This window comes from Aspergillus karnatakaensis (assembly GCF_047715665.1).
Source record: "Aspergillus karnatakaensis strain CBS 102800 unplaced genomic scaffold BJY04scaffold_32, whole genome shotgun sequence".
NCBI lineage: Eukaryota > Fungi > Ascomycota > Eurotiomycetes > Eurotiales > Aspergillaceae > Aspergillus > Aspergillus karnatakaensis.
Genome location: NW_027395744.1, coordinates 1 through 26,460, shown reverse-complemented (window position 1 = coordinate 26,460; position 26,460 = coordinate 1). Strand labels below are relative to the sequence as shown.

The following is a 26,460-nucleotide window of genomic DNA, read 5'->3' as shown; positions in this document are numbered from 1 at the left end:
GCCTGCATAGATATGACCCAAGTCGACGGTTTCAACTATTGGGTCGAGCGCATCAAGGACAAACACAAGCTGCCGGCGAGCAGAGAGAGTATTTGGAACGCGTGCTGCGGCGTTAAATATTTAAGTAAGATAGATCCGGTGGGCTTTGGTGCAACGCGGAGACCTCACATGGCTCGCTAGAACTGCAAGCATGGCAGTCATGGGGTGATAGCGCCGTGGGCCTCTTGACAGAATGTTGCGCCAATTATCTTCACGCTGAATCCACTCATAGGCGGTTCTATGAAGAAAATCCACTTTATCTGAGCCCATGTGCTTGAGAATCTGCAGTATTCCGCGCGTATGTCCCTCCAGATACCGTTTCATGAGCTGCAGGATATCTCTTTCCTCCATGAGGGTTGGATACTCAGACTGATCAACGCCGTGTATTGCTGCGAGCCATAAGAGCATAGCTGGCATCTGGCCCTCCCAGACTTGCTTCCATTCCATTATGATTTGGTACACTTTCGAGGCTTCCACCTGCTTTGGGGGGCTTATCTGTCGCTGAATGGTGTCATACAGCTTCACCAGGTCCGCCGGTAAGGTATTCAAGATGTTCTGCAATGCTTTGATATGAGGCATGTCAAGACATGTGAGCAGAAGCTGTTCTACCACAAGGACGACCCAAAGAAAGACGCCCCGAGCCTTTGATTTCAAATCCTGCATTAGCAGCTGAACGTCTCGTGGCTGTAGGCTGATTATTTCTTTGATCGGCTGGCTACTTTGAAGTCGGCATTCAATATAATGGTCTATATCCCGCTGATTAAATTGCTGCATGGCCAGGCTTGGGTAGCTCTTGAACCTATCCCGAAAGTAGTTCAATGGCCGACTAGAGACGCATAGTTTGACGTTGCAAATTTCGTGTAAGCTCATGAGAAACTGGACCATTTCATCTGCTGCGCGAAGAGAGTCTAGGTTGTCTTCAGCAAAATCTCTGCATTCGTCCAGCCCGTCGACGAAAAGTACAATCCGTGAAGATGTAGAGTGCAAATGACGGGCAAGAAAAGTAAGGCATTCACATAGCTCTTTCCATTCCCATTCAGGGGGGGTTGCGTTGTTTCCTGCAATGGTGAAGTAAAGCCAACGCCTTGGCGCAATAGCCTGGATTAGCTCTGGTCGATCGCGTAGCAATTGGAATAGTAATGATCGGAGGAGTCCTACGCATGATTTCTGAATTTCTGAGCCAGGGTTCCAGAAATAGAAGACAGCGAAGCCCATGACCGCAACAAGCCGTCCAGGGCTTCATTCCCCGTTATAAACTTCATGAGCGTACTCTTTCCAGATGCAGGAACCCCGGTTATCCAGTAGATGGTATCTACGGGAGATGTCAGCCAGCTCCGGAAGCCATGGCGTTCATCGTTGAATATCCACTGGAATGTGTCTGGAAATGCGGTTTTGATACTGGTCATCCGACTGTCGATGTCCTCATAATTGAGACTCTGGAGGATCATGTTCCTGAATAATTGATGTTCCTTCTTTTGGATGTATTTAGGCACGCGCACCGTATTCAGGCCTTCTGGGGTATCAGTTAGATAGGTTGTGGAATCTGACCAGGCTGTAGATGCCCTTATCGCCTTGTATATGTTTTCCTGTCTGCCTTCTGGGCCTTTGGGGAGCTTCATCGCTTTCTCAATCCGCTCAGCAGCCTCAAGGATGCGTTCAGTCCGGGTATCTGCCTTTCTAGTCTCTTCCCTAGAGCCTGTTAGTCTCTCCGAAGCCAATATAACGGGAAGACAACACCAAGAGGGCAGGGCCAACATACCAAATGCACACACATGAGCACGCTCATAACGACTTGGTTCCGAATCTTATCCAGCTTCCTATCCCACTCTTCCAGTTCCGACCGCTTCCAAACCGCCCGTATAACCACCACAGCCCTCGATCCCGATTTTGTCAGGTATTTCCTCAGATTAACCGTCAACTTTGCCGTCGCAGCTTCCATCTTTGACTGGACCTCCGCAACCTCAGTCACTAGTTGAAGCAGCGACTGCTCTTGGTGAGGATAGCTTGCGCCGAGGGACTTGATCCTGGTTTGGGCTGTGCAGGCGGCGGATGACAGGTCGTTCGCCCTCGCTGCAAGACGGACGACTTGGACGGGTTGGTCTCTCGCAGTGTCGCGGACTTCGAAATAGGTGTTTGCCAATTTGGCGGCGAAGTCGATGAACTGAACAACAGCCGACGCGATGGAAAGTGCGCTGACGGGGTCCATACTTGGAAGGCGTGACCGACCATGTGTTCAGCTCAAGTTAGCAATGTTTCAAAGCCTCTCAAGTACGTTTCACTAAGAGGCGCGAGCTGAAATATGCGTATTGACACGCTCAATCGTCTTATACTTGTAGGAGTGGTAAGGGTAGCGAGGTTCAGTTTGCGGGGAACTTCATGAGAGATATACATGGCGGCGAACGTGTGCCTCCGTTAAGAGCAAGAAGAGCCCCAATTGAGAAGGCAGCTGCTACGTGGCTATGGTGTCAGTAAACCAATGACTGATTGATCACTGTGTGTCCGGAGCCCGGGGATCGCGGCCCTATTGGCGAATCTATAGGCAGTGTATCTGCGGTTGCACAAATTGAAACTATCAGTAAGTACCATATTGTGGCTGGAGCTGAGAGACTACTTACCTAGTAGTACCTTCAACCTTTGGTCTCGATGGAGGTACTGTCGCTAAGCTGCAGGGACTTGATGGACTCGCGGAAGTGAACCAGACCTGAAGCGCATTTATTGACAATTGCGTATACGCCAGGTGGATCATCGCTAGGACAAAAATCCGAGGAAAGAAAAGACAGACTTCACCGATGGCATCGTCATCGACCCATTTGTTCCTTCCAAGCGGCCGCAATCTGAATAGAGAATCAGGACATGGCTGGTACTTGAAGATGGAAGGTCAAAAGAAGCCTGACTGGTCACTGGCTTTAAAACACTGGATTCTTGAAATTGACTCTCTTTGCAGGACAGATCCTCTCACGCCACCGTCTACATGTCAAAACTACCCAAAGATGGAGAAACAAATCAAAACAATTCTTGTCTAAAATGATAGCAGATCATGCATCAGATCTACCAAGAAAGGAAGAAGCGGCCCAGTCCGTGCTGAAAGCGCGCTGTATATATACATCAATATCCTGGTAGGAGCTATATACACCCAGTCCCAGGGCCATCCACCAGGCGAGTACTCTAGCTAAACCAGCCGTTGTTGGCCCATTTGATCTACAAACCAATTAGCACGGAGTACACTTCAACCACTTTAAAGAAAACCAAAACTCACGTAAGAAGCATCAATCTTGCTCAAGTCCCCAACACCAAGGTTACCCGCATCAATAGCAATCTCATGCTTCAGCAGCTGGATAGCATGCTTGACGCCGTCAACACCGTAAGCGTTAGCGTACATGAAGGGCCGTCCAAGACCAACAGCCTTGACACCAAGCGCAAGCAGCTTCAGCACATCAGCACCATACCGCACACCGCCATCAGCGTAGATCTCGAGCTGCTCGAAGAGCTCGGGGGCCTCCTGGTGGATCTCGAGGGCGACCTCGAGCGAGGAAGGGGACGAGTCGAGCTGGCGGCCACCGTGGTTGGAGAGGATGATGGCAGGGACGTTGTTCTTGGCGGCGAGCTTGACGTCCTCGACGCTCTGGATGCCCTTCAGGATGACGGGGAGGGACGTCATGTTGGAGAGCTTGTGGTAGTAGTCCCAGGTGGAGTAGGTGTATGCGGTGTCGGTCGAGCCGACGCCAAAGCGGGCGGCGCGGTGGCGGTTGCCGTCTGCGGCGGAGTCGACGGTGAAGACGATGGCCTTGTGGCCGAGGCGCTCGGCGTCATCGAGGATCGCCTGGGTGGCGGTGTCGTTGAGGGTGTCGAGGTACACCTGTTGGAAGGTGACTTGGGAGTCGTCCTCCTTGGCGGCGGCGATCTCGTCGACAGAGAGGGTGGCATAGAGGGCGGGGATGTAGAGGATGTTCTCCTCGCCGGCGGCCTTGACAAAGTTGGCTTCGGCGTCGGGGTGGGCGCGGCCAGCGCTGGCAGCAGGGCTGATGAAGAAGGGGGCGGAGAAGTTGTGGCCGAGGATGGAGGTGGAGAGGGTCGACTCGATGTTGGTGATGTCCACCATCACGCGCGGGCGGAACCGGAAGCGGCCAAAGACCTCCAGGTTGTTGCGGTATGACCATTCACCTGCAGCACCGTTGCGGTAGTAGGTGTAGTCGGAGAGGTTGAGGTAACGGCGTGCAGCCCAGTCAAAGTCGGGCAGGCCGACGATCTGGTCGAGATCGGGGAGGGTGCCAGTGGCAGTCTCGCCGAGAGCTTCCTCGATGCTGCCCATTCACTTAGTTTTGCATGGATGCAATCATTGACTGAGAACTTACCCAGTGTCAGGCTCATTGAGAAAAGGGCGAGTCGCCAAGGCGACAGGCAGGAGGGAGAGGAGAGCTAGTGACGAGAGCATTGTGAATGAATGAATGACTGGATAGATCGCTGGAAGAAAGAGAGTGAATGTCCTGCCGATCAATGCACATCCAAGAGATCGATGTGGCAGCCTTATATACACCGTCCGTTATACTCCGTTGGACAATTCCCCGATGGATGACCAGCAAAACCCACCGGATCTCAAGATCACCGGCTCGAGTAATCATTACAAACACATGCTATACCATTCTGCAACAGACTCATCGAGTCAGGGACGAATCCCTCAGGGTCCACTGTGGTCTTAGATCTGCTACGCTCTTATCAGATTCTGCATCCACAGTGGCTGAGAGCTCCATCCAAGACCACGCCAAGCTGGTAGGAAATTTCCGGCTTCACTTCCAGACAGGGTTTGCAACCTGCCAAGAGCCGGCGAGATTACTCTGCACTGCTACTCCAGACTCAAGGTTCGGACAGTGACCGAGGGCGAGGATTTCAGGAGAGTTTCAGCCAGCTAGATTGGCCCCCATCGAGTCATGAGCACTACCCTCGGGCTCACAACCCACAATCTCACGTTAGAAAGACGCAACAGCCTGGTCTCTTGCAAGAAGCAAGAAGCAAGAGAGAACAATGGTTAAGGAAGCAAGATGAAACAGCGCCGAGACGGCAGGACTTCCCAAAGCCCTAAGCTACAGCCACATCCTCAACCACATGGTCGATCAGGTACGAAGTAGAAGTACGTACATCATCGGCCTCCGCGACGTCCGAGGCATTTTGGCAGAGGAGAAGCCAGTCCTAAAACAGAAAGACTACTGCAGATCATAGTCCACGGCATCAGCCTTCTTCCGAGCAACAACACCGGCACTAAGTGACCACTACTAACTAGCAGGGACCATCCTGGCATCCCCTGCAACTCCGAGATAGCCGCCCCCAATGACACCACCGTCCATTTGCCACAGATACTTCCGATGACAGTATCCCCAAGATAACGACAGAGGTTACAGCAATGACAAGAGCAATAACACCGCAGGTGGAACAATCCACTTCAATAACCACTTTCGAATCAAATACTGTACAACACCCCTCTCCTGTCAGAAATCTTCCGCGTGGAGTACTGGGTCTCGGCCACTCCGTACTCGTAGAGGGGCGTTGAGATTGCTTGAGCTGAAGCTTGGGCTGCGGCGGGGTCAGAGTGTCTTGGGTAGAGTAGGTGGGGTGGCTGCTCATAATGAGGACCGTGAGGTGGGTTTATACTTGTTGATCCAGTCTGTATGGTGTAAATTGACTGATGTCTCGGGGCGTTTCAGGGTCTTATACGGCTGTTGAATCACAAGCACAAGCAGGTCTGATGCATTATATATATTATACTATGGGCGACCTAATCCGGACCATGGATAAAGCAAAACACCAACTGCCTGGGATATCCGCTAAACCGCTCAAACATGCCAATATACACAATATGCATGCGCAAAACAGAATCTCACAAACAAAAATCATTACGTAGTCAATAACTCATGCCCGCACCAGTTTACGGTCTCGTTCCTCCCGCTCCTTCTCCCTTTCCCTCTCTCTCTCTCGCTCTCGTTCTCGTTCCCTCTCTCGCTCTCTGTCGCGATCACGTTCGCGCTCGTTGCTGACTTCATGAACACTACCTTTCGCGGTAGATGCTAACCGGTGGTGGTCGACCGTGTCAAGGATGGCCTGCATCAACCGCTGGTTGGCGTCTGGCGCATCGTCATCGCGAGCTGGCTCGTTGTTCCGGTTCATGCTGATTCGCCTGTCATGGCGATCATGGCGATCATGGCTAAAGTTGTGGCCGTGGTTGTGACTGCTGTGCGGATGTCCATGGCCGTGGGTACCGTGAATCTCACTCACTGCCCGTCGCGGAGACAGCTCTCTAACAATTGGCGGTCGCGGGATGGGTGCGGCAATTGGCGCAGATTCCCTACGCATGTTCACTTCGATCGGGCCCTCGCGCGGTCTTTCCGGCTCAGGTACCACGATATTCGACGTCGGCGCTGGAAGGGTAGGTGGCGGCGGTGGCGGCGCTTGTTCTGCGACCACAGGAGGAGCAGTAGGAGTTGCGGACGTGTCTTTTGATTGCGGTTCCTCGCCAGCCTCTCGCTCAGGTCGCTGTGTTTCTCGCAACTCATCCTCCTTCACATCCCGCCAGGAGCACTTGGCGTGCTTCTTGGTGCAACCCATACATGCGGTGAGATTCTTCAGGCAGTCCATGTGGAGACGGCGGCATCGATCACAAGGCGGCATGATGCGGTCACCTCGCTGTAGCTCTTCCATGCGGGCTACCATTTCGATCTTGAACGGACCGCCGTCATCCTTCTCGTGATGATGTGACTTCGGTGGCGGTAGCAACGAAGTTGGAGTATTTGGAATGGCAACCGTAGCCGGTGTGGGGGGAAACATGTTGTAATCCCCACCTTCAGACACCCTAGGCCGAGGACGGGATGACTGCCTGTCACTCGATCCGCTGGCTTCCTCGTATCCTCCTCGTACATGACGGTCACCGGTTGTGAAGAACTTCTTCATCAATTCAGCACGCGTCGTAGGTGATGCACCTTTGATCGACGTTCCGTTGATGATTGTAACATTTTCCGTGCCGGAGTGAGAAAATAGAAACTGCGATGATAGGGAGTTTTCCTCCTGGGGAATCTCTGCACCCGGCCGAGCAGTGTTGACAGCAACAAATCCGGTGGAAGGAGAGTGGGTGTTGGATGTGCCATTCGAATTGCCGTTGCTGTTGAGCGGATTGTGTGGGGTACCGTTGGCATCGCGCCAAACAGGACTTATAGATCGTTGTTGCAAATGTTGTGGCTGTGAGTGAGATTGTGGTCGAGAGTGGAGGTTTACGTCGTTTTCCCGCCGTGTAACGATGGCAGTTCTGCGGTTCTTTAGGCGGTGGTTGAGTTGTCGTGCGCGAGCAGATACTAGAGGAAAAATCAATCAGCGACTGGCGGAGGGAGGAGAAAGCCACACAAACCTTGGTCTGCACATTGAATGATCTGTTGGAGGTTCTTCTCAAGTATTTCTAAAGCGCCGAGCTCCTTCTCTTCGTCTTCAATAATCGGCTGGGGAGGAATCATCTTCTGGGGCATTCCGGATGCAATCAGGACAAAGTCCTCCTCGCTAATTTCGACGCGACATTGTTTGGTATAGAACTGACACACCCGCACACCGTTGCGGGACTTTTCAAGGTTGAACTGTTCTGGTTTGCTCCGAGCAAACTCCACAACATCGAGCCATGTGACATTTGGAGATTTGCCGTGTGATTTGAGAACACGCGGCGGCCCGTCAAAAAGGCGCTCGAAGCGATTAATCAGAATCGGGCCCAGTGGGCATGCGCCTAGATTCCCAGCAATGCTCTCATGGCGTTGGAGCACACCATCATATTCACCAATAAGGTGCACTATAGCCGGCATCGTGTCATCGAGCGAGACGAGAGGGAGATTGTCCGGATATTGGCGCGCAAGATAGTTGATCTGCAGGTGATTTGAGTGAGTCTTGGGGACTTTGGACGCAATCGGAGGAAACTCGCCGGAATCTGATCGAGGCCGTTTGCCGGGGGCCTCTGCCGTTATTATTCGTGAGTCCATGACGGCGGAAGAGAAGAGGACGGATGAGTCCTCGAGCGCGCGGTGTTGTCAGAAGAGGCGGAAGGATCGGAAAAGTGAAGACCAAGGCTCGATGTAGATGTTCAAGTAGATGTATGTAGAGTAGAAAGGGAAAGATATCGTGGGGCGTGGGGAAATAGCGAAGAGATTTGTGAGGAAGGAGTAGAACTTGGAAGCGTCGAGGGGTGGGCGTTATTGAGTAATGGGAACGCTGGCAGAGGAGGAGGTGCTACCGATGGCGGAGCGTAAGGCTCCAGAATGCGGGTTTTTGATTCAGCCACAGGGCCGCCGGCCTTGGAGATTTACTTGCAGATGACGAATAACGAAGGGCAGGGCGTCATAAGAAAGCGATATCTCGGAAGGAGGAAAAGAGAGAAGGCATGGGAGTTGGGGAGAAAAAAAAAAAGGCGCACAGGACAGCAAAGACAGAGAGAGTCTGAGAGTTGAGAGTGAGAGTCACAGCAGTCGGAGGAGCAAGGCAAGGCGGACGGAGCGACGGGATGCTGTGGTGGTACTTTGTTACCGTATTGGTATGGTATCGGTGTACTCAGCGACAGTTCCCTATCTACTAACTTGGTATCAGCACTATTCACCATTCCACGCTGAATCTCGGGGCACAGTAGAGGTTACACATTACGTACTATCTGCCACCTCCGTCCGGAGGGCAGGCTGTCACAGCAGGAATGGGAAAGGTGGAAAGGCCGTCCAATAAGATGCCATATGGGCGCAGGGTGGTGAGGTTGGCGGAACGGGCGCTGACCAAATTATCTCCTCCCACTGTGGCGAGGCACCGGTGCTCTAGGCTAGAGTGGCTCAGTGGACCCCAAGCTAACTACAGCGAACGCTGCTGACGTTGGTATTCTTCAGCAGATCCTGGGAATTCTAGTAGCATAGTATACTAACTTTAGTCTCCGAGCAGCTGCTTCAAAAGTCCATGTTTCTACTCGGCATTAACTATCAGGCGTGAGTTGAGCATTGATCCTGTCAGGTGACCCAGCAAACAGGGCGGAGAGAATCCCGCCGGCAGGTTCCGCCGAACCGGGACTCGGTTCGAAATCTTACCCGTCATGACGTCTGGATTTCTTACGAGCACCCCGTACACCAGGACTGTTGGCCAGTGACAAGTGTTAGGAAGTATGAAGCAAGGCAAGTCCCCTTGCAGTGTTTACAGTTTTGGAGGATGAATGCCCGTGCTGCTTTCGCTGCCTGACTTTTCATTGATACGGCCCAACTCGAACTACATCAGAGCACGTGATAGACGAATGTGCAGTGCGGACGACCATATTTATCAGATCAAGCTATTCCATGTTATGATTCTGGTTGAGATACTTCGTACATGCATCGCGTATTCACATAGCTAGTCATACAATCCTTATTGTACGCACGAAATCATGGAGACGAGGCTATTCAACTCTCGAATATCGGTGCCTAAGTCATCAAACGCCGTAACATACGCAGCATCCGTCAGGTACTGTCACAAGCCGCGGACTGACGATACTCTCAATGGCATCAAAGTTTTCCTCTGGACCCGTGACATCGACCCTTCTGACGACAATCAGCCAACCGGACTGCCAGATAATTGCAGCACACACTACTTTGTCGCCAGTTACGACTTAGCTTGTTTCGGACACTACTGTATCTGATCCCTCCTGTTGTGTTGCGTGGATCATCCAGCACCCTGGAAGCTCTAGGAAAATCCCTCATACAAGACACCCGATCCCTTCAACCATTTCCGATCTTTCCACCCCCCCTTCGCACCATTCGGACTGTCGCTTCAGCTAATTGGCGATTTTCCGATACGGCGATAACCAGCCCTTTGTCAGACCGTGACCAAGTTTGAAGCGGGAGCTCCTTTCCAATTCTTCCCATCTGTTCCCCCACTGGCCTGGTTCCCTCCACGCGCCCTTCCCCTCTTTTATACCTCATTCCCTCGATTACATAACCGCAGCTCGACCGCCTGAGTTGCTTTAGTGGCAGCCAAAGGCCCAAGTACCCATCTGATCAACGCTTGATATCTCCGAACTAGCCAAGCCATGTCCGAACGAGGCTCGTTCCGTGGTGGTCGCCGCGGCGGAGGTCATGATCGCTCTGGTCGTGGCGGACATGCCAAAAGTGGCGGTGCCGGTGGCGGTGCCCAGCAGCAGGAGAAGCCCAAGAAGGAAAACATCTTGGATCTAAACAAGTACATGGACAAGGAGGTCCGTGTGAAGTTTAACGGTGGACGTGAGGGTATGTTCTTCTTGTTCAAATTGTTTTTGATCTTCGACTAACCTCTCGTTCAGTGTCTGGAATCCTCAAAGGCTACGACCAATTGATGAACCTGGTTTTGGACGATGTGAAAGAATCCATGCGCGGTAAGCTGTCCTGCTACCTCATCTCGGAACTCTCGGGCTAACCATTACAGACGACGAGGGCAATGAGAACACGCGGTCTCTCGGTCTTATTGTTGCCCGTGGCACATTGATCGTGCTCATCTCACCCGCCGATGGCAGCGAGCAGATCGCCAATCCCTTCGTACAAGCAGAAGAGTAAACACGATGCCTGCTCAACAGACATGCATGTATTATGCTAGCTGGTTTGCATGTTGGGCCCGCCAAGGATCTCACTACTCGAGTGGTACATTAGCTCTGCACGGACACGGTTCTACTGTACTCCGATGGCTGACTATTTTTTTTCTCGATTCTGAATGACCTCTTTGTTAAGAGTTTGCTTCATTCACCTTGGTCGGTCTTTATACTGGGGCCAAGCGGAGTCCAAAAGCATGTGTCCTCGAGCACAACCAGCGGGGCGACACGGAACTATCATGCCAAAAACCTCATGTGAAATAGAAGAATCTCTAATGAAATAATGAGCATAAAATTCAACACTTCCGAGCACGATTGTCGATTGCGAATAGGCAGCATTTGTGACATCATCTTACTCGCATCATGATGGGTTCCCCGCTCCATCAGACCATCATCCGGTCTTGCACCATCTGAATGCATCGGACCGCGGACGGCTGACGCTTTCGAGCACTGCCATTGATCGGTTGAGCTGCGATGATGAATCGCTGCCCGTCAGCTTTCGTATCGACCGATCTGGGGCTGTCCAGCTCGAGGTTCCTATATATTCTTGACCCATCCGTCATGTAGCCCCCCTCTTTTCTTGATAGTTTCTGGGTTTGCATCTATAGAAATATCTTTCACATCATGAAGCTCCAGCTCTTGGCAGTAGCAGCACCTGTCTGCTCTGCTCTCGCCATCCAAGATGTCTTGAGCGAGATCAAAGATCAGAACCCCCTCGACAGTGCTCTCGACAGTGCCCTCGAATCCTCCCCCGCATTCTCCCCTACAGACCTCACCGACTTCAACTTCAACTTCAACCTCAACCTCGACATCGACACCTGGATAAAAGACATCTTCAACTTTGCTGCCAACGAAATTACCAACCCGCCTTCCGACCTGGTAGACGACCTCGCTGCAACTCACCCCATCCACTCCGACAAAACCATCTACCAGCTCATCTCCGAAAGCAAATACACCACCATACTCGCCAAGATCATCGACTCCGACCAGGAATGGATCGACTACCTCAACACCACAGATCGCAAGCTCACTTTCTTTGCGCCGACCGACGATGCCTTCCGCAAGATCCCTCACCGTCACCACGATCACGACGGCGACCACGATGATAACGGAGACCACGGAGACCACGAACACCACCACATCCCCAAGGAGATCGTCCGCGCCATACTCCAGTACCACTCCTCCCCCGACGTTCTCAAGGCCATACAACTCTTCCACAGCCACACAATCCCCACAGCACTAGAAGACCCCCTCCTCGGCAGCACAACCGGCGACAACGAAACCGGCCTCCCCCAACGCCTCGCCGTCCGCTCAGGCTTCAGAGGCCTAACCCTAAACTTCTACAGCCACATCGTCGCCGCCGACATTGTACCATCCCCTGTCCCCTCTCCTCCCTCTCTCAGTTCCAACTAACATCAAAACAACAGGGCGCAAGCAACGGCCTCATCCACGGAATAAGCTCCATCCTCCTCCCACCCCCGCGCACCCTCCTCCTCCTCGACGTCCTCCCCACCAAATTCTCAACCTTCAATCTCGCCCTCCACAAGGCCTCCCTAACCCATTACCTCAACACCACCTCCACAGACAATAGCAAGGGCTTCACGCTCTTCGCCCCCTCAAACCGCGCCTTCGAGCACCTGGGCCTAAAAATCAACGCCTTCCTCTTCTCCCCGCCAGGCCTAAAGTACCTCGCCGCACTACTAAAATACCATATTGTCCCGGGCACGACAGTCTACAGCGACACTGTCTACACGAAAGACGGAGAAATCAAGCCGTTGAGTCTTGATGGAGATGTAATTGCTGAGGGTGGCCTCACGCATCTGGATCTGGAGACGTTGCTGGGCGAGCACAAGATCAGTGTTGACGTTGCGCATTTTGGGCCGTATGTGAGTTTTAAGCTGAATGGGTGGCAGACGGTGGGGTTTGCGGATGCGTTGGCTAGGGATGGGGTTGTGCATGTTTTGGAGCATATTCTTTTGCCGCCCAGGAGGGTGGAGGGGGAAGAGGGGGAGTTGACGGTGGAGGGGTTGGTGGAGAGGTTGGGGCCTTGGGTTGAGGATGGCGAAATTGAAGTTGTGGAGGGGGTTGAGTTTGAGGAGATTGGGGTGCATGGTTGGGATTTGTGAGATGAAGTTGGATATCTGGTTTGGTGATGAGTTGGATTCGATGATATGATTACTCTACGCTAGGATTGGATATTCGAAGGAATTTGGATGAATGCTTATATTCTAGTGACAGCTGTAATCTCAAAACGGTTTATCCACATTAGGTGTGTTGAAGTGAGCTTGGTTTGATAGTTCCAAGGCAAGAATCTGAACTGCCAATGTTATCCCATCATACTCGGGACTAGATTCACTCAACAATAATCCAGATTGTGCAGTTCTCGACATATATATTCTTTCGTCTCACAGGGTATGCCTAGTGAAGCCTCCTGCTAGGCTTCAAAAGTGCTTGGAAGGATGACTCCAGGGCCTTTTTCAACTCTTTATAGGTGACGACAAAACACGTCTGCTCATCGCGACTGACCAGTGTAATCCGTTCGTCGGTTCCGGCATCCAACTTGTTTAGACATGAGATAACATGACCGAGGTCAACCACCGGGTCTCCCTGGGCATCCACTTGGTGGAAGACGTAGTCCCGGAAGATCTTCAAGAAGAAGCGTTCTCCGTTTTCGGACCACTGTCGGTCATGTTCGTGTTCGGGGCGCTCATTAACAAAGTTCAGTTTCGTCATGAGTCGCACAAGCCGCCCGTTCTCTAGTTCCCGGCTGAGGTCATGCGTCAGATGGTCATCCATGTGCAGAGCCGAGTCAAAAGTCGACATCAACTGCGACGAAATGCCGTTGATAAGCATATCAATATTCCGCTCTTGGTCTTTCTGCATTGCACCGAGCAGCCACATGACTGTGGTCTTCAGGTGCTGACTGTACGCGCGGGTAAAATGTTCCAACGATTTAGTGGGATTGTGCATCACGCTCGGCGAGTTGGCTCCAAGTGTAAGGATGAGTTGTCCAAAATTGACCAAGTCCTGACGCTGAAGGTCTGCCACAGATCTCTGGGTGTCAAATTGTACCACGTCCATGATAGCGCAGGCATTCAGCCGGATGCGGTTCCTTCCAGTAACCAGAATCTTACTAGGATCAATGATTCTCGCAGCCAAGCCATTGGTGTGAATGGTTTTCAGGGCATTGGCTATCTGAGTCATGTAACCCCATAGAACCTGCTCAGGGATATGTTGGACCTGGCGATTTTGGAATCTGTTTCCAACATTTAAATGTTGCTCTGCAAGTGTTTTCGAGAGTGGGTGGTAGTCGGTAACAAAGATGAGGGAGCTGTCTTGGAAACTACGGCTTGTAAAAGCATCGTGTACAGTCACCATGCTGCCGCTCAATACGCGTTTCCAGGCTTGAACTGATCGAATGGCTTTTTCGTTCGTCAAGCGAAAGCCTAAACATAGTAAGCACAATTCCGATGGAGCATAGATGACCATACCTTCTAGCCGCCGAAGTGCGTAAAAGTTCCCATCTTTACTCGACTGAGCCTTGTATACCCAGCTGGGGAAGCTGAAAATAGTAGCGTTCTTCTGATGATTGAGGTCTAGAGGGACGAGAGAGTGGAAAAAGTCCACTTGAGCCGGCAGCTGAGTATCTGCGGTGTATTAGCCTCAAGTTATGATAGCCAATATGCGCTACATACTGGGCAGGGTTTGTAGTGTGGCGGCAGCTTTTTTCTGCAGCTCTTCCCTGACATCGTTCTGAAGAAAAAGATCGTGAACGTTGCGCTGGTATGCTAGTGTGCTCTGACTGTGCGGACCAATTGGGGCGTATAAATGATATTGGACCTGGGCCGAAAGTTGTTAGATCCGACGTGGATCGGCGGCAAGAGTACTCACTGGCTGTTGAAATCCGGACTGATTGGCGTAATAAGCAGCTCCGCCGAGCGTGGTGGCGGTAGCATCATGAGAAAAGGGGTTGGCCTGAACAGGTGGTGCAGCAAGGGGGTTCGGAGTGGTTACGAAAGGATCAAATGCACCAGCTGAGGCCACGCCGGAACTTCCATTGCCGTGAAGAGGGGACTAACATGCTGAGGTTAGACCAGTAACACGATAAGACCGGAAGAGCAATGCAGGCCTCTAATTTCAGACAGAGACTGTATATTGTGCAGAGTATATGCGGGTGCGGGTGCGGGTGCGGGTGATTGAACCCAACAAAAAGGTACGATCGAGGCTTACCATGTGTGCAGAGTCGAACCCCTGAGGTATAAACTCTTGTGCTTCAGCAACAGACCATTCCGGGGCCATCGCCTCTGATCGAGCTCCAGGAGTGCTAGCGTTTGACCCTACCCACGTCAGTATTGTGCGCAAAAGCATCTCGTGTAACGCACTTGAAGAAACGGTTCTCGGTTGAAACGGTGCCGCGTTTGCGGCTTTGGGCGATATAGTAGAGGCTTTCTTCAGCGACGAGCTTGAAGAAGTCGGAGAGGACCCATTGGAGGGTAATAGAGATGGCGTGAAGCTCGGAGAGTCGACATTGAAACGCTTCTTATTGGCGCTATCGAAGGGTTTCCAGTCAATGACCAAATCACCAAATATCCAACGCAAGTCGTTTGTCCACCTGGGATGCTCACTTGTCCAATTGATTTTGATTCATCTTATGCGGATCGTGATTGAAGGCACACCCTTTACAACATCCCAGTCAGCTAAGCCTATATCAAAATATTCTGGCTCGGAGATGATTGCAGCACCTTTATCTTCGTAGCGACATCGACCGTAGATGGTCACATTTCGACACAAGGTATCCTTTGAATTTTCTAAGGCAAGAGATACAGAGTGTTAGCGGGTCCATTTCCAAGGTCGTGTGACAAGTGAATTGGGTTTGAGTCAGGGGATAATTGACTCAGGAACCAAACAAACGCACCTCGCGCCTTCATCTTAGGCGATCCCGTCCCACGACGGGCGTCATCCAAACTAGGCTTCCCTACAGAAGCCATGGTCTATCCACGAGCAGCGTGTCAACGCAGGGGGTTCTCCATTGATACGAAATGATATAAAAGCGGGCAGCGGATCGTATCCAGAGGAAAACCACATTCCTCTCTTGCCGGGGCGTTCGCAAGTAAGCGGATGACGGCGCGACAGGTTTCAGGCGAGATACCAATGGGATAGGAGGGGCGTCCCGGGCGGTTCTATATCTCAGCACATTGGCTCATGTACATCCAATAAATCGACCATATAGACTCGTACAGAGACGGAAGGTGATATACAGCTCGAAGCACTGATGAATAAAGGGAGAGCAGCGGGAGGCCGCCGGCGAACGCTGCAGGAGCACGAGCGTCGCGAGGAGGGGAACGCAGGCCCGGCCGAGTTGCAAGGGCGGTCAACGTGACCTGACCCGACAATGACGGAGCTCTGATCTGGACAGCTCGTCCAAAGCTCTCTCACGCTCACAAAGCATTATCTCGCACGACGAGGCTGTCTCGTTTGACAATCGAGTCTGGACTGAATCTCGCTATTCCCCATAACGCTCTTTCTTATATATCCTATACAATCCCAAGGACCCATCTGTGTATGGATGACTCGCCGAATTGACCATGTCGTCGCCCGACATTTCAGAGCTCTCCGAGACGCAAAGGTCGGCTCTTGAGACGTATACAGCCGTGACCGACCAAGAGCCTGTTGAGGCCATTGCTCTGTTGAGCCGGTCGCAATGGAATGTGCAGGTGAGATAGAGACAGCGTGACTACGAACGCCCTGCTGATGTATAAGATCGCTATCGCCAAATTCTTTGACGGCGAAGGACCAGATCCTGTTGAGGAAGCTCGTGCCTCTCTCGAGAATGCCAGCCCCGCTCGTCCAACTCGACAAACGCAGAATCTCCTACACGAAGATCTCACCGCACGGTTTTCCCCAGCTTCCCCCGCCAACGAGCCAGCTCCCCGGATCGTGACCCAGCCTAGGGATCAGCCCGTCTTTCGGCCACCGTTTTTATTGGCTATCGTTTTCGCTCCCTTTAACATCCTCTACCAATTACTTTTCAGCTCCTTCCGACTATTCGGAACTCTATTCCCTTTCCTCCCAAGACTCCTCAATACGACAGCAAGTCCTGCTTTACAGGGCGCTCGCAGAAATACAAACGGGCGGCGCCCTCTGGCACCGAAAGATACCGCTGCGAGGTTTATACGAGAATTCGAGGAAGAATATGGAACCCACTCGCTTGAGTTCTTGGAGAATGGGTACAATATGGCGTTGGAGAGGGCACATCGGGATTTGAAATTCCTCCTGGTTGTTCTTTGTGCTCCTGAGCATGATCACACTGAGACTTGGGTCAAGGAGACCCTTCTGTCTAAGGAGGTAACTGATTTTGTCAATGACCCGCAAAATAACATCATAGTTTGGGGTGGTAACGTGCAGGACGCGGAGGCATATCAAGTGGCCAACTCTCTCCGATGCACGAAATTTCCATTCGCTGCTGCAATCGCCCACACACCCGGGGTTTCCTCCGCAGCCATGTCTGTTATCGCCAGAATGTCTGGGCTAACATCACCCGCCGAGTTTGTGGAGAAGCTCCGAACCGGGATCTCGCAGAATAAGGAGCCTTTAGAGCGAATTCGATCAACACGAGCGGAACAGCAAGCCTCCCGCAGTCTGCGCGAGCAGCAGGACTCCGCATATGAGCGCTCACTAGCCATCGACCGAGAACGTGCAAGACAGAGACGGGAAGCGGAAGCAGCCCGGCAAAGAGAGGAGCAGCTTGCAGCCGAGCGACAAGCGGCTGAGGAGAAGCGGATACGTGATCTTGAACAATGGAAGCAATGGCGGGCTCGGTCTATCCCTGAAGAGCCTGACGCAGATGTCAAGGACGCCGTCCGAATCAGCATTCGTCTACTCTCAGGCGACCGCGTCGTTCGCAAATTCGGCCCAGAAGCCGACATGGAGGAGCTATACGCTTTCGTCGAGTGCTACGATATTCTGAAAGAGGCAGACCTGTCAGAGAAGACTACAGCGGAGAAACCAGACGGGTTCGACCATACATACGGCTTCCGCCTTGTCTCTCCCATGCCGCGAGTCGTTCATGAAGCGGACGCCGGCTCCATCCGAGAGCAGGTAGGCCGCAACGGAAGCCTCCTTGTGGAACTCATTGACGAGGAAAGCGATGGGGAGGAGTAGTCTGGACGCATTGGGTCTATACATAGATGCACATTACGAATGTTATATGCCATCCCACCGCCTGTCCTGCCTCATTCCCGTTGCGTTGGACATTGCATAATGTTCATAACCACTCAACTTGGAACCCCCGCTGCACGTTGTAACGTCGGCCCTTATCTCCGGCATTCAATCTAGCTACACCTTGGCGCTCGGAGACATTTTCCCTAATCCCGGAGACATCACTCGCCAAGTCGCGGGACCCTAGGCTATATTGATTCTCCTCGAGGTGTGTACTGTGCAGTCCAAGGTTGCTCCTCCTCCCGGTAGCGATTAGTATCTCTCCCCATGGACCCATGGGCCGGGGCGGGACGATGCCACGGCTGCCTAACCTATCAGTCACGACTCACCGGGAACCCTCCATTACTGTCTATCAGCCGCTCAAGCAAATTTCTGGCAAACCAGCAAAGCGGATTCAACCGCTAGCTCGCGAGGAGCTTGCTTCAGCCCATGTAAGACTCGCCACGCACAGCCAATCAAACCTAGTCACCATACTCATAGTCATAGCTCTGGACTCTGGACTCTCGCGTTTCGGATTTTTACCGGGGTCTGGATACCCGATAGATAGCCTAAATCAGTATCTGTACTAAACACGGATTCAACACAGTTCAAAATCGAGTATATTTATATATATCAGGGTAAATTGAAAGGACTTCGAAGAGCATCAAGGCAAACTCCTACTCTCTATGAAACCATGAGGTACGAGGTATTTTATTACCATGGAGTCTGAGAACGCCGGTGACGGTCAGAGAACAAGAAGCTACCCATACTGTCCATACCGGGCACGGGCGCTTGGGAAACTCGAGGAATTTCCTGCGAGATTTTAGGTATGCAGTTGATCTTGCTAGTTGTCGATCAACTGCTATTACTGTTCTTGGACTAGACTCCGGTCTTCACTGGTAGTGGTGGTAAAATATATGGTGGTATAATGCTCCCTGGTTAATGGGAAGTAATCGTTATATATAATTGGGCGCGACGCGGGGAGTGGGCTTCGGTATCGGCATGGATCCTCCCGAGCCCGTTCTACAGTACAATTGCAAGCGACAATAATAATCAAACTGGAAAAACGGTCAAGTTGTCATTAGTGGAAACTGACGATGCATGCCGTAAGCAGTATTACCATTGACTCTTGAGTCTTGAGAGCCTGAGAGGAAGGCCGCTGGCGACACGAAGGAAAAGCCTACATAATATTCGAGTCTTGGCCTTTCAGGGCTGAACACTACAGTCCACCTTGGAGGTTGGAACGACACCCGTGGAGTCTGGAGTCTGGACTCAAAAGTCAAACCAATACTCTGCCACAGAAAGGTTGCAACTTGCAGCGTTGCCCATTAATTATCGGAGGAGGGGTTCCCAGTTTCTCCCTTTCAATGTTTGCTGCAGTCTGATGCGAGAAGCGATTAGATTCTCACGTGGACGGATATTTAATGTTGTTTTTTCGTCGACCAGATAGGCTCGTGAACTACGTACGCCCCCGAGGTCACCAGGGTTTCGGGATGTTTTGGGGAAAGTCTCCGAGGTGTGACCGTGGCAGAGGCTCAAGGCCGTGTAGGACAAGGCAAGGTCCATGGCTGATGACTGGGTTGTCAGGCGGTGACGTTATGAACTGATAGCGCGCTGAACACTTTGGAGAGGTTGTTAATGTTTATCGATGTCTCTCTTCTAACACGACATCGATACGGTTTCAGATGGCGATTGCGCGGCAGTGGAGTTGGCAACTTGGGATACGTGAATACGTACTCCAATCTTCAGCCCGCCAGTCCTTGCTTAACCCTTGCTTGAGATCAAAAGCTAGAGCAATAAACAAGTTAACAATAGTTCTCTTGGGATGAAATGTCCGTGCAACCTGCGGGGAATGTCCATGCTGAATAATGCCCCATTGCCCATGTGTCTAGCAGTAGTGCCAGAGCAAGCGACGTTGAATCCTGAAACGATGTTGATCGGAGTTTAGAGCAATTCCCGTGCTTGGCAACGCCTGGAACGGGAAATGGTCGGGTCGCCGCGAGTTGTGCTTGGCGAGATTGTGTGATTACGAGATTATGTGATTTATCCAGCCCGGGGTTCCAGCTGACCTTGCCAAGGGGAACACATCAGCACTCACTTGATGCAGCAGTCGGGTTTGCAATAGGGCGAAACAGGTTTCCTGAGTGAAATGCTGAAATTTTCCAGGACGACAGAGGTATGCTGAGGTCGTCGGGTTAAACTTGCTCTGGAATCTTCGAAGATCTGGGCTAAACACATACGGATGAGGCTGCGTCCGTGCCGAGAGATCTTTCCTTGCGAATGGGTATGCCGGTATGGAGATAAGATCCGGCACAGCTGAGTCACGGCATTTGGCATAACTCAACCTGAGGCAGCCGGAAGGTGGAAAGCAGGGACTCCGATACGGTACGGAAAAAGGGGCTTTCCTCACGCTCCCGTTGGTCCTCTCGGCTACGGGAAGCCTTGCTGCCGCCCCACCGCCACCCCTGACCATGCTTCCCTCATCTACTTGAGTAGTGAGCACTCAGTTTTTCAGGCTGTCACGCTGCTCCCACCCACGTCAGCACTACTACTACCGCTGATCGGGTATTATTCTTGCGAACATTTCGATTGTTAGCTTTGATAACTCTGGACAATGGGCCAGGATATAGCCGAAGTTTACGGAGTTCCGAGTGCTGTCCGTTTTAGAGCTGTAGAATCTAGATCTGCCTTCTGGAATCATTCAATACTGTGCCTGGAAAACGGGGCCAGCAAAGTCCCTGAATCATGGAAGATGGTTACTCCGATAGGCGATAGAGTAGTTACAGATGGAGACTCGAGTGGATAACGTTAACCATGCAGAAGAGGCTGAGTTATCGGCATAATGAGTGTAACCCTCCAGCTCCCACTCAGAGCCCGAGACAAGACAGAACAAGCACAGCCAATAGTCATGACAACCGTCGGGATTGGAACATCATGCTACCTAACTACTCCGTAACCATCAGCATCAGAATGAGTCTTGTTGACTCGGCAGGAAAATTGGAGAGATCGCTTAAGTCCGCATTCGGGAGTCATCTCAGCAGGCCCCGTTCGTTTCGTAGGCAATCTGGGTCCGGAGACTCGCCTTTGCCACACCCGATTCGCTGGGCCCAGACTTTGGCGTTCAAACTAATTTTCTGTTTTTTTCCTCGCCTGAAGGCTGAAAGGGAAAGCATGGATTTATTATTTATTATTTATCGCCCGCGGGCTCTGCATGTTCCGATTGCGACAGCTCCCTCTTCTTAAACTACGGGGGCCCGTTGATCTGAATCTTGACGGAGATCTCCCTTTCCTCATTTCTCCTCTCTCTTTCTCCTTCATTCATCCCATTGTCTCGGGATTTCTCCTTCATACCCAGAGCAGCCCCTTACTACTATCTAATACTTCGCTTTCGTGCTCTGTTTGCTAATCTATCCACCCCCCACTTAGCCTGCGGGCGTCCTCTCTTTCCCCCCGACTCTGAGACTGGTTGTCTCTATACTCGCCAACCATGTCTTCATTCATAGGAACACTAAACAACAGTGCGAATCCCTCGCGCGCTGTTGAATCATCAGGCACCCAGAACCACGGCAATGCCACTAATGAGGTCGAGGATGCCGCCAACCATGATTCCGGCCATTATACCACCGGAGAGAAATTGGCCACTGCCAGCACAAGCAGCGCACTGAGCTCCACCGAAACCGCTAGAGAAAAGGAGGAGCGCGACTATGAGGACGACGCCGAGGAGGAAATCACACGTCTGGCCCAGCAGCTGACGCATCAATCGACCAAGTATTCGACCCATAACATCGAGAACCCCTTCATCGATATCTCAGAGGAATCCACCCTAAACCCCGCCAACCCCAACTTCAAGGCCAAGAACTGGATGAAGAACATCCTGGCTTTGTCTACCCGCGATCCTGAAAGACATCGTCCCCGCCAGGCTGGTGTCTCCTTCCGCAACCTCAGCGTCCACGGATTCGGTAGCCCGACAGATTATCAAAAGGATGTCTTCAACTCTGTGCTGCAAGTTGGTGGTCTTGTCCGGTCCCTCATGGGAGCTGGAGGAAAGCAGAAGATTGAGATTCTGCGCAACTTTGACGGTCTGGTCAAGGCCGGTGAGATGCTTGTCGTCCTCGGTCGACCTGGAAGGTATGCAGTCTGCGATTACGGGACCTAGGCAGATGCTAATGATTGCAGTGGTTGCTCCACTTTCCTCAAGACCCTTGCAGGTGAAATGAACGGTATCTACATGGACAAGCAGTCCGAGCTCAACTACCAGGGTATTCCCGCCAAGCAAATGCGCAAGCAATTTCGTGGTGAAGCCATCTACACCGCTGAGACCGACGTTCACTTCCCTCAGTTGTCTGTTGGTGACACCTTGAAATTCGCTGCATTGGCTCGCTGCCCCCGTAATCGTTTGCCAGGTGTTAGCAGGGAACAGTACGCCGTTCACATGCGCGATGTTGTCATGGCTATGTTGGGTCTTTCCCACACTATCAACACACGTGTTGGAAATGATTTCGTCCGTGGTGTCAGTGGTGGTGAGCGCAAGCGTGTCAGTATCGCAGAAGCCACCCTCAGTGGAAGTCCCCTGCAGTGCTGGGATAACAGTACTCGTGGTCTTGATAGTGCCAACGCTCTGGTAAGCAGTACCTTGTCATTGTGGCGCGGTTTTTAAATACTGATCTTTCAATAGGAATTCTGTCGTACTTTGAACCTGATGACCAAGTACGCCGGTGCCACCGTGGCTGTTGCTATCTACCAGGCTTCCCAAAGCGCCTATGATGTTTTCGATAAGGTGACTGTCTTGTATGAGGGAAGGCAGATTTACTTCGGTCGGACAGACGAGGCTAAGCAGTTCTTCGTCAACATGGGATTCGAGTGCCCAGAACGTCAAACTACCGCTGATTTCCTCACCTCTCTCACCAGTCCTGCAGAGCGTATCGTGAGAAAGGGCTTCGAGGGCCGAGTGCCCCAGACTCCTGATGAGTTTGCTGCCGCCTGGAAGCAAAGCGATGCTCACGCCCAACTCATGCGGGATATCCAGGAGTACAACCACGAGTTCCCTCTTGGTGGTGAATCCGTCGAAAAGTTCGTCGAATCCCGCAGGGCTATGCAGTCAAAGAACCAGTAAGTGATTCAAAACGTGGCACTCGTCAGAAACTAACATCCTACAGACGCGTCAAGTCTCCCTACACCATGTCCGTTTGGGAACAGGTCAACCTGTGCATGATCCGTGGCTTCCAGCGTCTCAAGGGTGATGCTAGTTTGACCCTGAGTCAACTTATCGGTAACTTCATCATGGCTTTGATTATTGGTAGTGTCTTTTACAACCTGGACGACGACACTGGTAGCTTCTACTCCCGTGGAGCCCTGCTCTTCTTTGCTGTTCTGCTCAACGCCTTCGGTAGTGCCCTTGAGGTATGTTAACTTGCACTCAATCTCCTGTATTCCCACTGACAATTCTTAGATTTTGACCTTGTACGCTCAACGCCCAATCGTCGAAAAACAATCACGATACGCCATGTACCATCCGTTCGCTGAGGCCATCGCCTCTATGCTCTGTGATATGCCCTACAAGACACTGAATACTTTCACCTTCAATCTCCCTCTCTATTTCATGACGAATCTTCGCCGCGAGGCAGGCCCATTCTTTGTGTTCCTGCTCTTCTCCTACGTCACGACCCTCACCATGTCCATGCTGTTCCGTACGATGGCCGCCTCTTCCCGAACCCTTTCGCAGGCTCTTGTGCCGGCTGCTATCCTTATCCTGGGTCTTGTTATCTACACTGGTTTCACTATCCCCACCAGGAACATGTTGGGCTGGTCCCGCTGGATGAACTACGTTAACCCCATCGCTTACGGGTTCGAAAGTTTGATGGTGAACGAGTTTGAGGGTCGTAACTTCCGCTGCGCCGAATCTGGATGGGTGCCATCTGGACCTGGCTACACCGATGTTGTCTCCCAAGCCAACAAGATCTGCGCGGTTGTGAGTGCAACTGCGGGTAGCGAATGGATCAACGGAAATGACTTCCTCCGCGAAAGTTACCAATATACCCCCAACCACAAGTGGCGCAACCTGGGAATCATGTTCGCGTTCATGGCTTTCTTCCTCTTCACCTACTTGACTGGCACTGAGTACATCTCTGAGGCCAAGTCCAAGGGTGAGGTTCTGCTCTTCCGCCGTGGCCATGCTCCTCCTACTACCGACGATGTTGAGACCAGAAGCCCAGTGACTGCTGGTGAGAAGGTTGACCAGTCGAACCAGGGTGCTGCCAACATTCAGCGTCAAACTGCCATCTTCCACTGGAAGGATGTTTGTTACGACATCAAGATCAAGAATGAAGATAGACGTATTCTGGACCACGTGGACGGCTGGGTCAAGCCCGGTACCTGCACTGCTCTCATGGTAAGCTTCGATGTTTCTGGCTTTCTGTCGAGTTTTAACTAACAGAAATAGGGTGTCTCTGGTGCTGGTAAAACCACGCTTCTTGATGTGCTTGCTACTCGTGTGACCATGGGTGTTGTCAGTGGTGAGATGTTGGTTGACGGCCGCCCTCGTGACCAATCCTTCCAGCGCAAAACAGGCTACGTTCAACAACAGGATCTTCACCTTCATACTACCACTGTGCGCGAGGCTCTGCGCTTCAGCGCTCTGCTTCGTCAACCAGCAAAGACTCCCCGTCAGGAGAAGCTCGACTACGTTGAAGAGGTGATCAAACTGCTTGGCATGGAGGCATACGCTGATGCCGTTGTTGGTGTTCCTGGTGAAGGTATGCTTAGAAGTTCATGTTGTGGAACAATAACTAACATTTTCAGGTCTCAACGTCGAACAGCGAAAGCGTCTCACTATCGGAGTCGAACTTGCCGCAAAGCCCCAACTGCTCCTCTTCCTCGACGAACCCACTTCTGGTCTTGACAGTCAAACCTCTTGGTCTATCCTCGATCTTATCGACACTCTTACCCAACACGGCCAGGCCATTCTTTGCACTATTCACCAGCCCTCTGCCATGCTCTTCCAACGTTTCGATCGCTTGTTGTTCTTGGCCAGGGGTGGTCGGACAGTGTACTTTGGCGACATTGGCGAGAAGTCCTCCACCTTGGCCAACTACTTTGAGAAGAATGGTGCTCCCAAGCTTCCTCTCGATGCCAACCCCGCCGAATGGATGCTTGAGGTCATTGGTGCCGCTCCTGGATCCCACAGTGATATTGATTGGCCTGTTGTGTGGCGCGAGAGCCCTGAACGTCAAGCTGTGCACCAACATCTCGCCGAGCTCACCCAGACCCTCTCCCAGAAGCCTATCGAAACGTCCGAAGCTGATGCCTCCGACTACAACGAATTCGCCGCCCCTTTCACCGCTCAGCTCTGGGAGTGTCTCGTCCGTGTCTTCTCTCAATACTGGCGCAGCCCTGTTTACATCTACTCCAAGACGGCTTTGAGTGTCCTGACTGCGCTTTACATTGGTTTCTCTTTCTTCCAGGCCGAAAACACCCGCCAAGGACTGCAAAACCAGATGTTCAGTATTTTCATGTTGATGACTATCTTCGGTAACCTTGTCCAACAGATCATGCCCAACTTTGTCACACAGCGTGCCTTGTACGAGGCCCGTGAGAGGCCATCCAAGGCTTACTCCTGGAAAGCGTTTATGACCGCAAATATCCTGGTTGAGCTTCCCTGGAACTCTTTGATGGCTCTCTTGATCTATGTGTGCTGGTACTACCCTGTCGGCCTGTATCGCAACGCTGAACCAACTGATGCTGTCCATGAACGTGGAGCCCTCATGTTCCTGCTTATCCTTACCTTCCTCCTCTTCACCTCCACCTTCGCCCACATGATCATCGCCGGTATCGAGCTTGCAGAAACAGGTGGTAACCTTGCCAACCTGCTGTTCTCACTCTGCTTGGTCTTCTGTGGTGTCTTGGCTGGCCCCAGCGTCCTTCCCGGCTTCTGGATCTTCATGTACCGCGTTTCTCCATTCACCTACCTCGTGTCGGCCATGTTGTCCACCGGTGTCTCCGGCACAGATGCCACCTGCGAGCAGGTCGAGTTTCTAACCCTCTCCCCGCCAGAGAATTCTACCTGCTACGAATACATGGAGTCCTACATGGACAGCTTCGGCGGTTACTTCCAGAACCCCAACGCCACCTCCGACTGCACCTTCTGCCAGATCTCCTCGACCGACACATTCCTGGCTTCTGTGCAGAGTGATTTCAAGGACGCATGGCGCAACTTCGGCCTCATGTGGGTCTACATTGCCTTTAACATTGCTGCCGCCATCTTCATTTACTGGCTGGCCCGTGTGCCCAAGGGCAGCAAGAACAAGGGCTCTTCATAAGCCTTTGGTCTTTTCTTCCTTCTCCTCTTTTGATTGATTCCGCGCGCTTCTTAAACATACGCGTATTGCAAGGGTTGGTTAATTGGTTTATTCTTCTTGCATATTGTCAATATACCAGTATATAATAGACTACCTAGATCACATACATCTTCCCTGAAGATTGTTATTGTTGGCTTCCTTCATTCCTTCATTCCGCTTTTGGATCACCTCCCTTGCTTCCATACCTCACCTCACTATATACACACCACCCACACATTTCCTGTATCTACTTCCCAGGCCAGCGCCCGAACGGGGTAGCTGAACCTGAAACCTGTCGGCGAATTTTCT

General features: G+C 51.9%; 9 protein-coding genes across 9 annotated transcripts; 4 read left to right on the top strand and 5 right to left on the bottom strand.

Annotated features, from left to right (window-relative positions):
- Positions 1–120: 120 nt before the first annotated feature.
- On the bottom strand, positions 121–2,245 carry BJY04DRAFT_219410 (uncharacterized protein; the record flags this gene model as incomplete). The annotated part of the gene is made up of 3 exons (XM_073716586.1): positions 121–1,123; positions 1,198–1,728; positions 1,812–2,245. 3 exons carry the CDS (start codon positions 2,243–2,245, stop codon positions 121–123), a joined length of 1,968 nt encoding a protein of 655 aa, XP_073569941.1.
- A 910-nt stretch (positions 2,246–3,155) lies between these two features.
- On the bottom strand, positions 3,156–5,181 carry BJY04DRAFT_228682 (FMN-dependent dehydrogenase). The gene is made up of 3 exons (XM_073718906.1): positions 4,392–5,181; positions 3,296–4,340; positions 3,156–3,237 (listed from the first exon to the last, which is right to left on the bottom strand). Exons 1-3 carry the CDS (start codon positions 4,469–4,471, stop codon positions 3,205–3,207), a joined length of 1,158 nt encoding a protein of 385 aa, XP_073569940.1. The 5' UTR covers positions 4,472–5,181; the 3' UTR covers positions 3,156–3,204.
- On the bottom strand, positions 5,180–5,712 carry BJY04DRAFT_80831 (uncharacterized protein). The gene has a single exon (XM_073721119.1). It carries the CDS (start codon positions 5,653–5,655, stop codon positions 5,311–5,313), a length of 345 nt encoding a protein of 114 aa, XP_073569939.1. The 5' UTR covers positions 5,656–5,712; the 3' UTR covers positions 5,180–5,310.
- Position 5,713: 1 nt separating this feature from the next.
- BJY04DRAFT_80830 (Zn(II)2Cys6 transcription factor domain-containing protein) lies at positions 5,714–8,177 on the bottom strand. Its single transcript, XM_073721118.1, has 2 exons — positions 7,427–8,177; positions 5,714–7,373 (listed from the first exon to the last, which is right to left on the bottom strand). The coding sequence occupies exons 1-2, from the start codon at positions 8,037–8,039 to the stop codon at positions 5,941–5,943; spliced, it is 2,046 nt and encodes a 681-aa protein (XP_073569938.1). The 5' UTR covers positions 8,040–8,177; the 3' UTR covers positions 5,714–5,940.
- A 1,718-nt stretch (positions 8,178–9,895) lies between these two features.
- Positions 9,896–10,724, top strand: BJY04DRAFT_80788 (putative small nuclear ribonucleoprotein (LSM7)). Its single transcript, XM_073721115.1, has 3 exons — positions 9,896–10,286; positions 10,340–10,411; positions 10,462–10,724. Exons 1-3 carry the CDS (start codon positions 10,091–10,093, stop codon positions 10,587–10,589), a joined length of 396 nt encoding a protein of 131 aa, XP_073569937.1. The 5' UTR covers positions 9,896–10,090; the 3' UTR covers positions 10,590–10,724.
- A 419-nt stretch (positions 10,725–11,143) lies between these two features.
- On the top strand, positions 11,144–12,893 carry BJY04DRAFT_80803 (fasciclin domain-containing protein). Its single transcript, XM_073721116.1, has 2 exons — positions 11,144–11,989; positions 12,049–12,893. Exons 1-2 carry the CDS (start codon positions 11,246–11,248, stop codon positions 12,745–12,747), a joined length of 1,443 nt encoding a protein of 480 aa, XP_073569936.1. The 5' UTR covers positions 11,144–11,245; the 3' UTR covers positions 12,748–12,893.
- BJY04DRAFT_80808 (PAN-complex poly(A)-binding subunit PAN3) lies at positions 12,894–15,708 on the bottom strand. Its single transcript, XM_073721117.1, has 8 exons — positions 15,537–15,708; positions 15,364–15,429; positions 15,247–15,298; positions 15,004–15,170; positions 14,852–14,958; positions 14,513–14,695; positions 14,317–14,461; positions 12,894–14,268 (listed from the first exon to the last, which is right to left on the bottom strand). The coding sequence occupies exons 1-8, from the start codon at positions 15,607–15,609 to the stop codon at positions 13,040–13,042; spliced, it is 2,022 nt and encodes a 673-aa protein (XP_073569935.1). The 5' UTR covers positions 15,610–15,708; the 3' UTR covers positions 12,894–13,039.
- A 299-nt stretch (positions 15,709–16,007) lies between these two features.
- BJY04DRAFT_191729 (clathrin-mediated endocytosis regulator UBX3) lies at positions 16,008–18,425 on the top strand. Its single transcript, XM_073711678.1, has 2 exons — positions 16,008–16,335; positions 16,382–18,425. The coding sequence occupies exons 1-2, from the start codon at positions 16,207–16,209 to the stop codon at positions 17,780–17,782; spliced, it is 1,530 nt and encodes a 509-aa protein (XP_073569934.1). The 5' UTR covers positions 16,008–16,206; the 3' UTR covers positions 17,783–18,425.
- A 2,544-nt stretch (positions 18,426–20,969) lies between these two features.
- On the top strand, positions 20,970–26,460 carry BJY04DRAFT_80725 (pleiotropic drug resistance family ABC transporter). The gene is made up of 7 exons (XM_073721114.1): positions 20,970–21,946; positions 21,995–22,439; positions 22,494–22,927; positions 22,975–23,218; positions 23,268–24,206; positions 24,258–24,570; positions 24,617–26,460. Exons 1-7 carry the CDS (start codon positions 21,306–21,308, stop codon positions 26,131–26,133), a joined length of 4,533 nt encoding a protein of 1,510 aa, XP_073569933.1. The 5' UTR covers positions 20,970–21,305; the 3' UTR covers positions 26,134–26,460.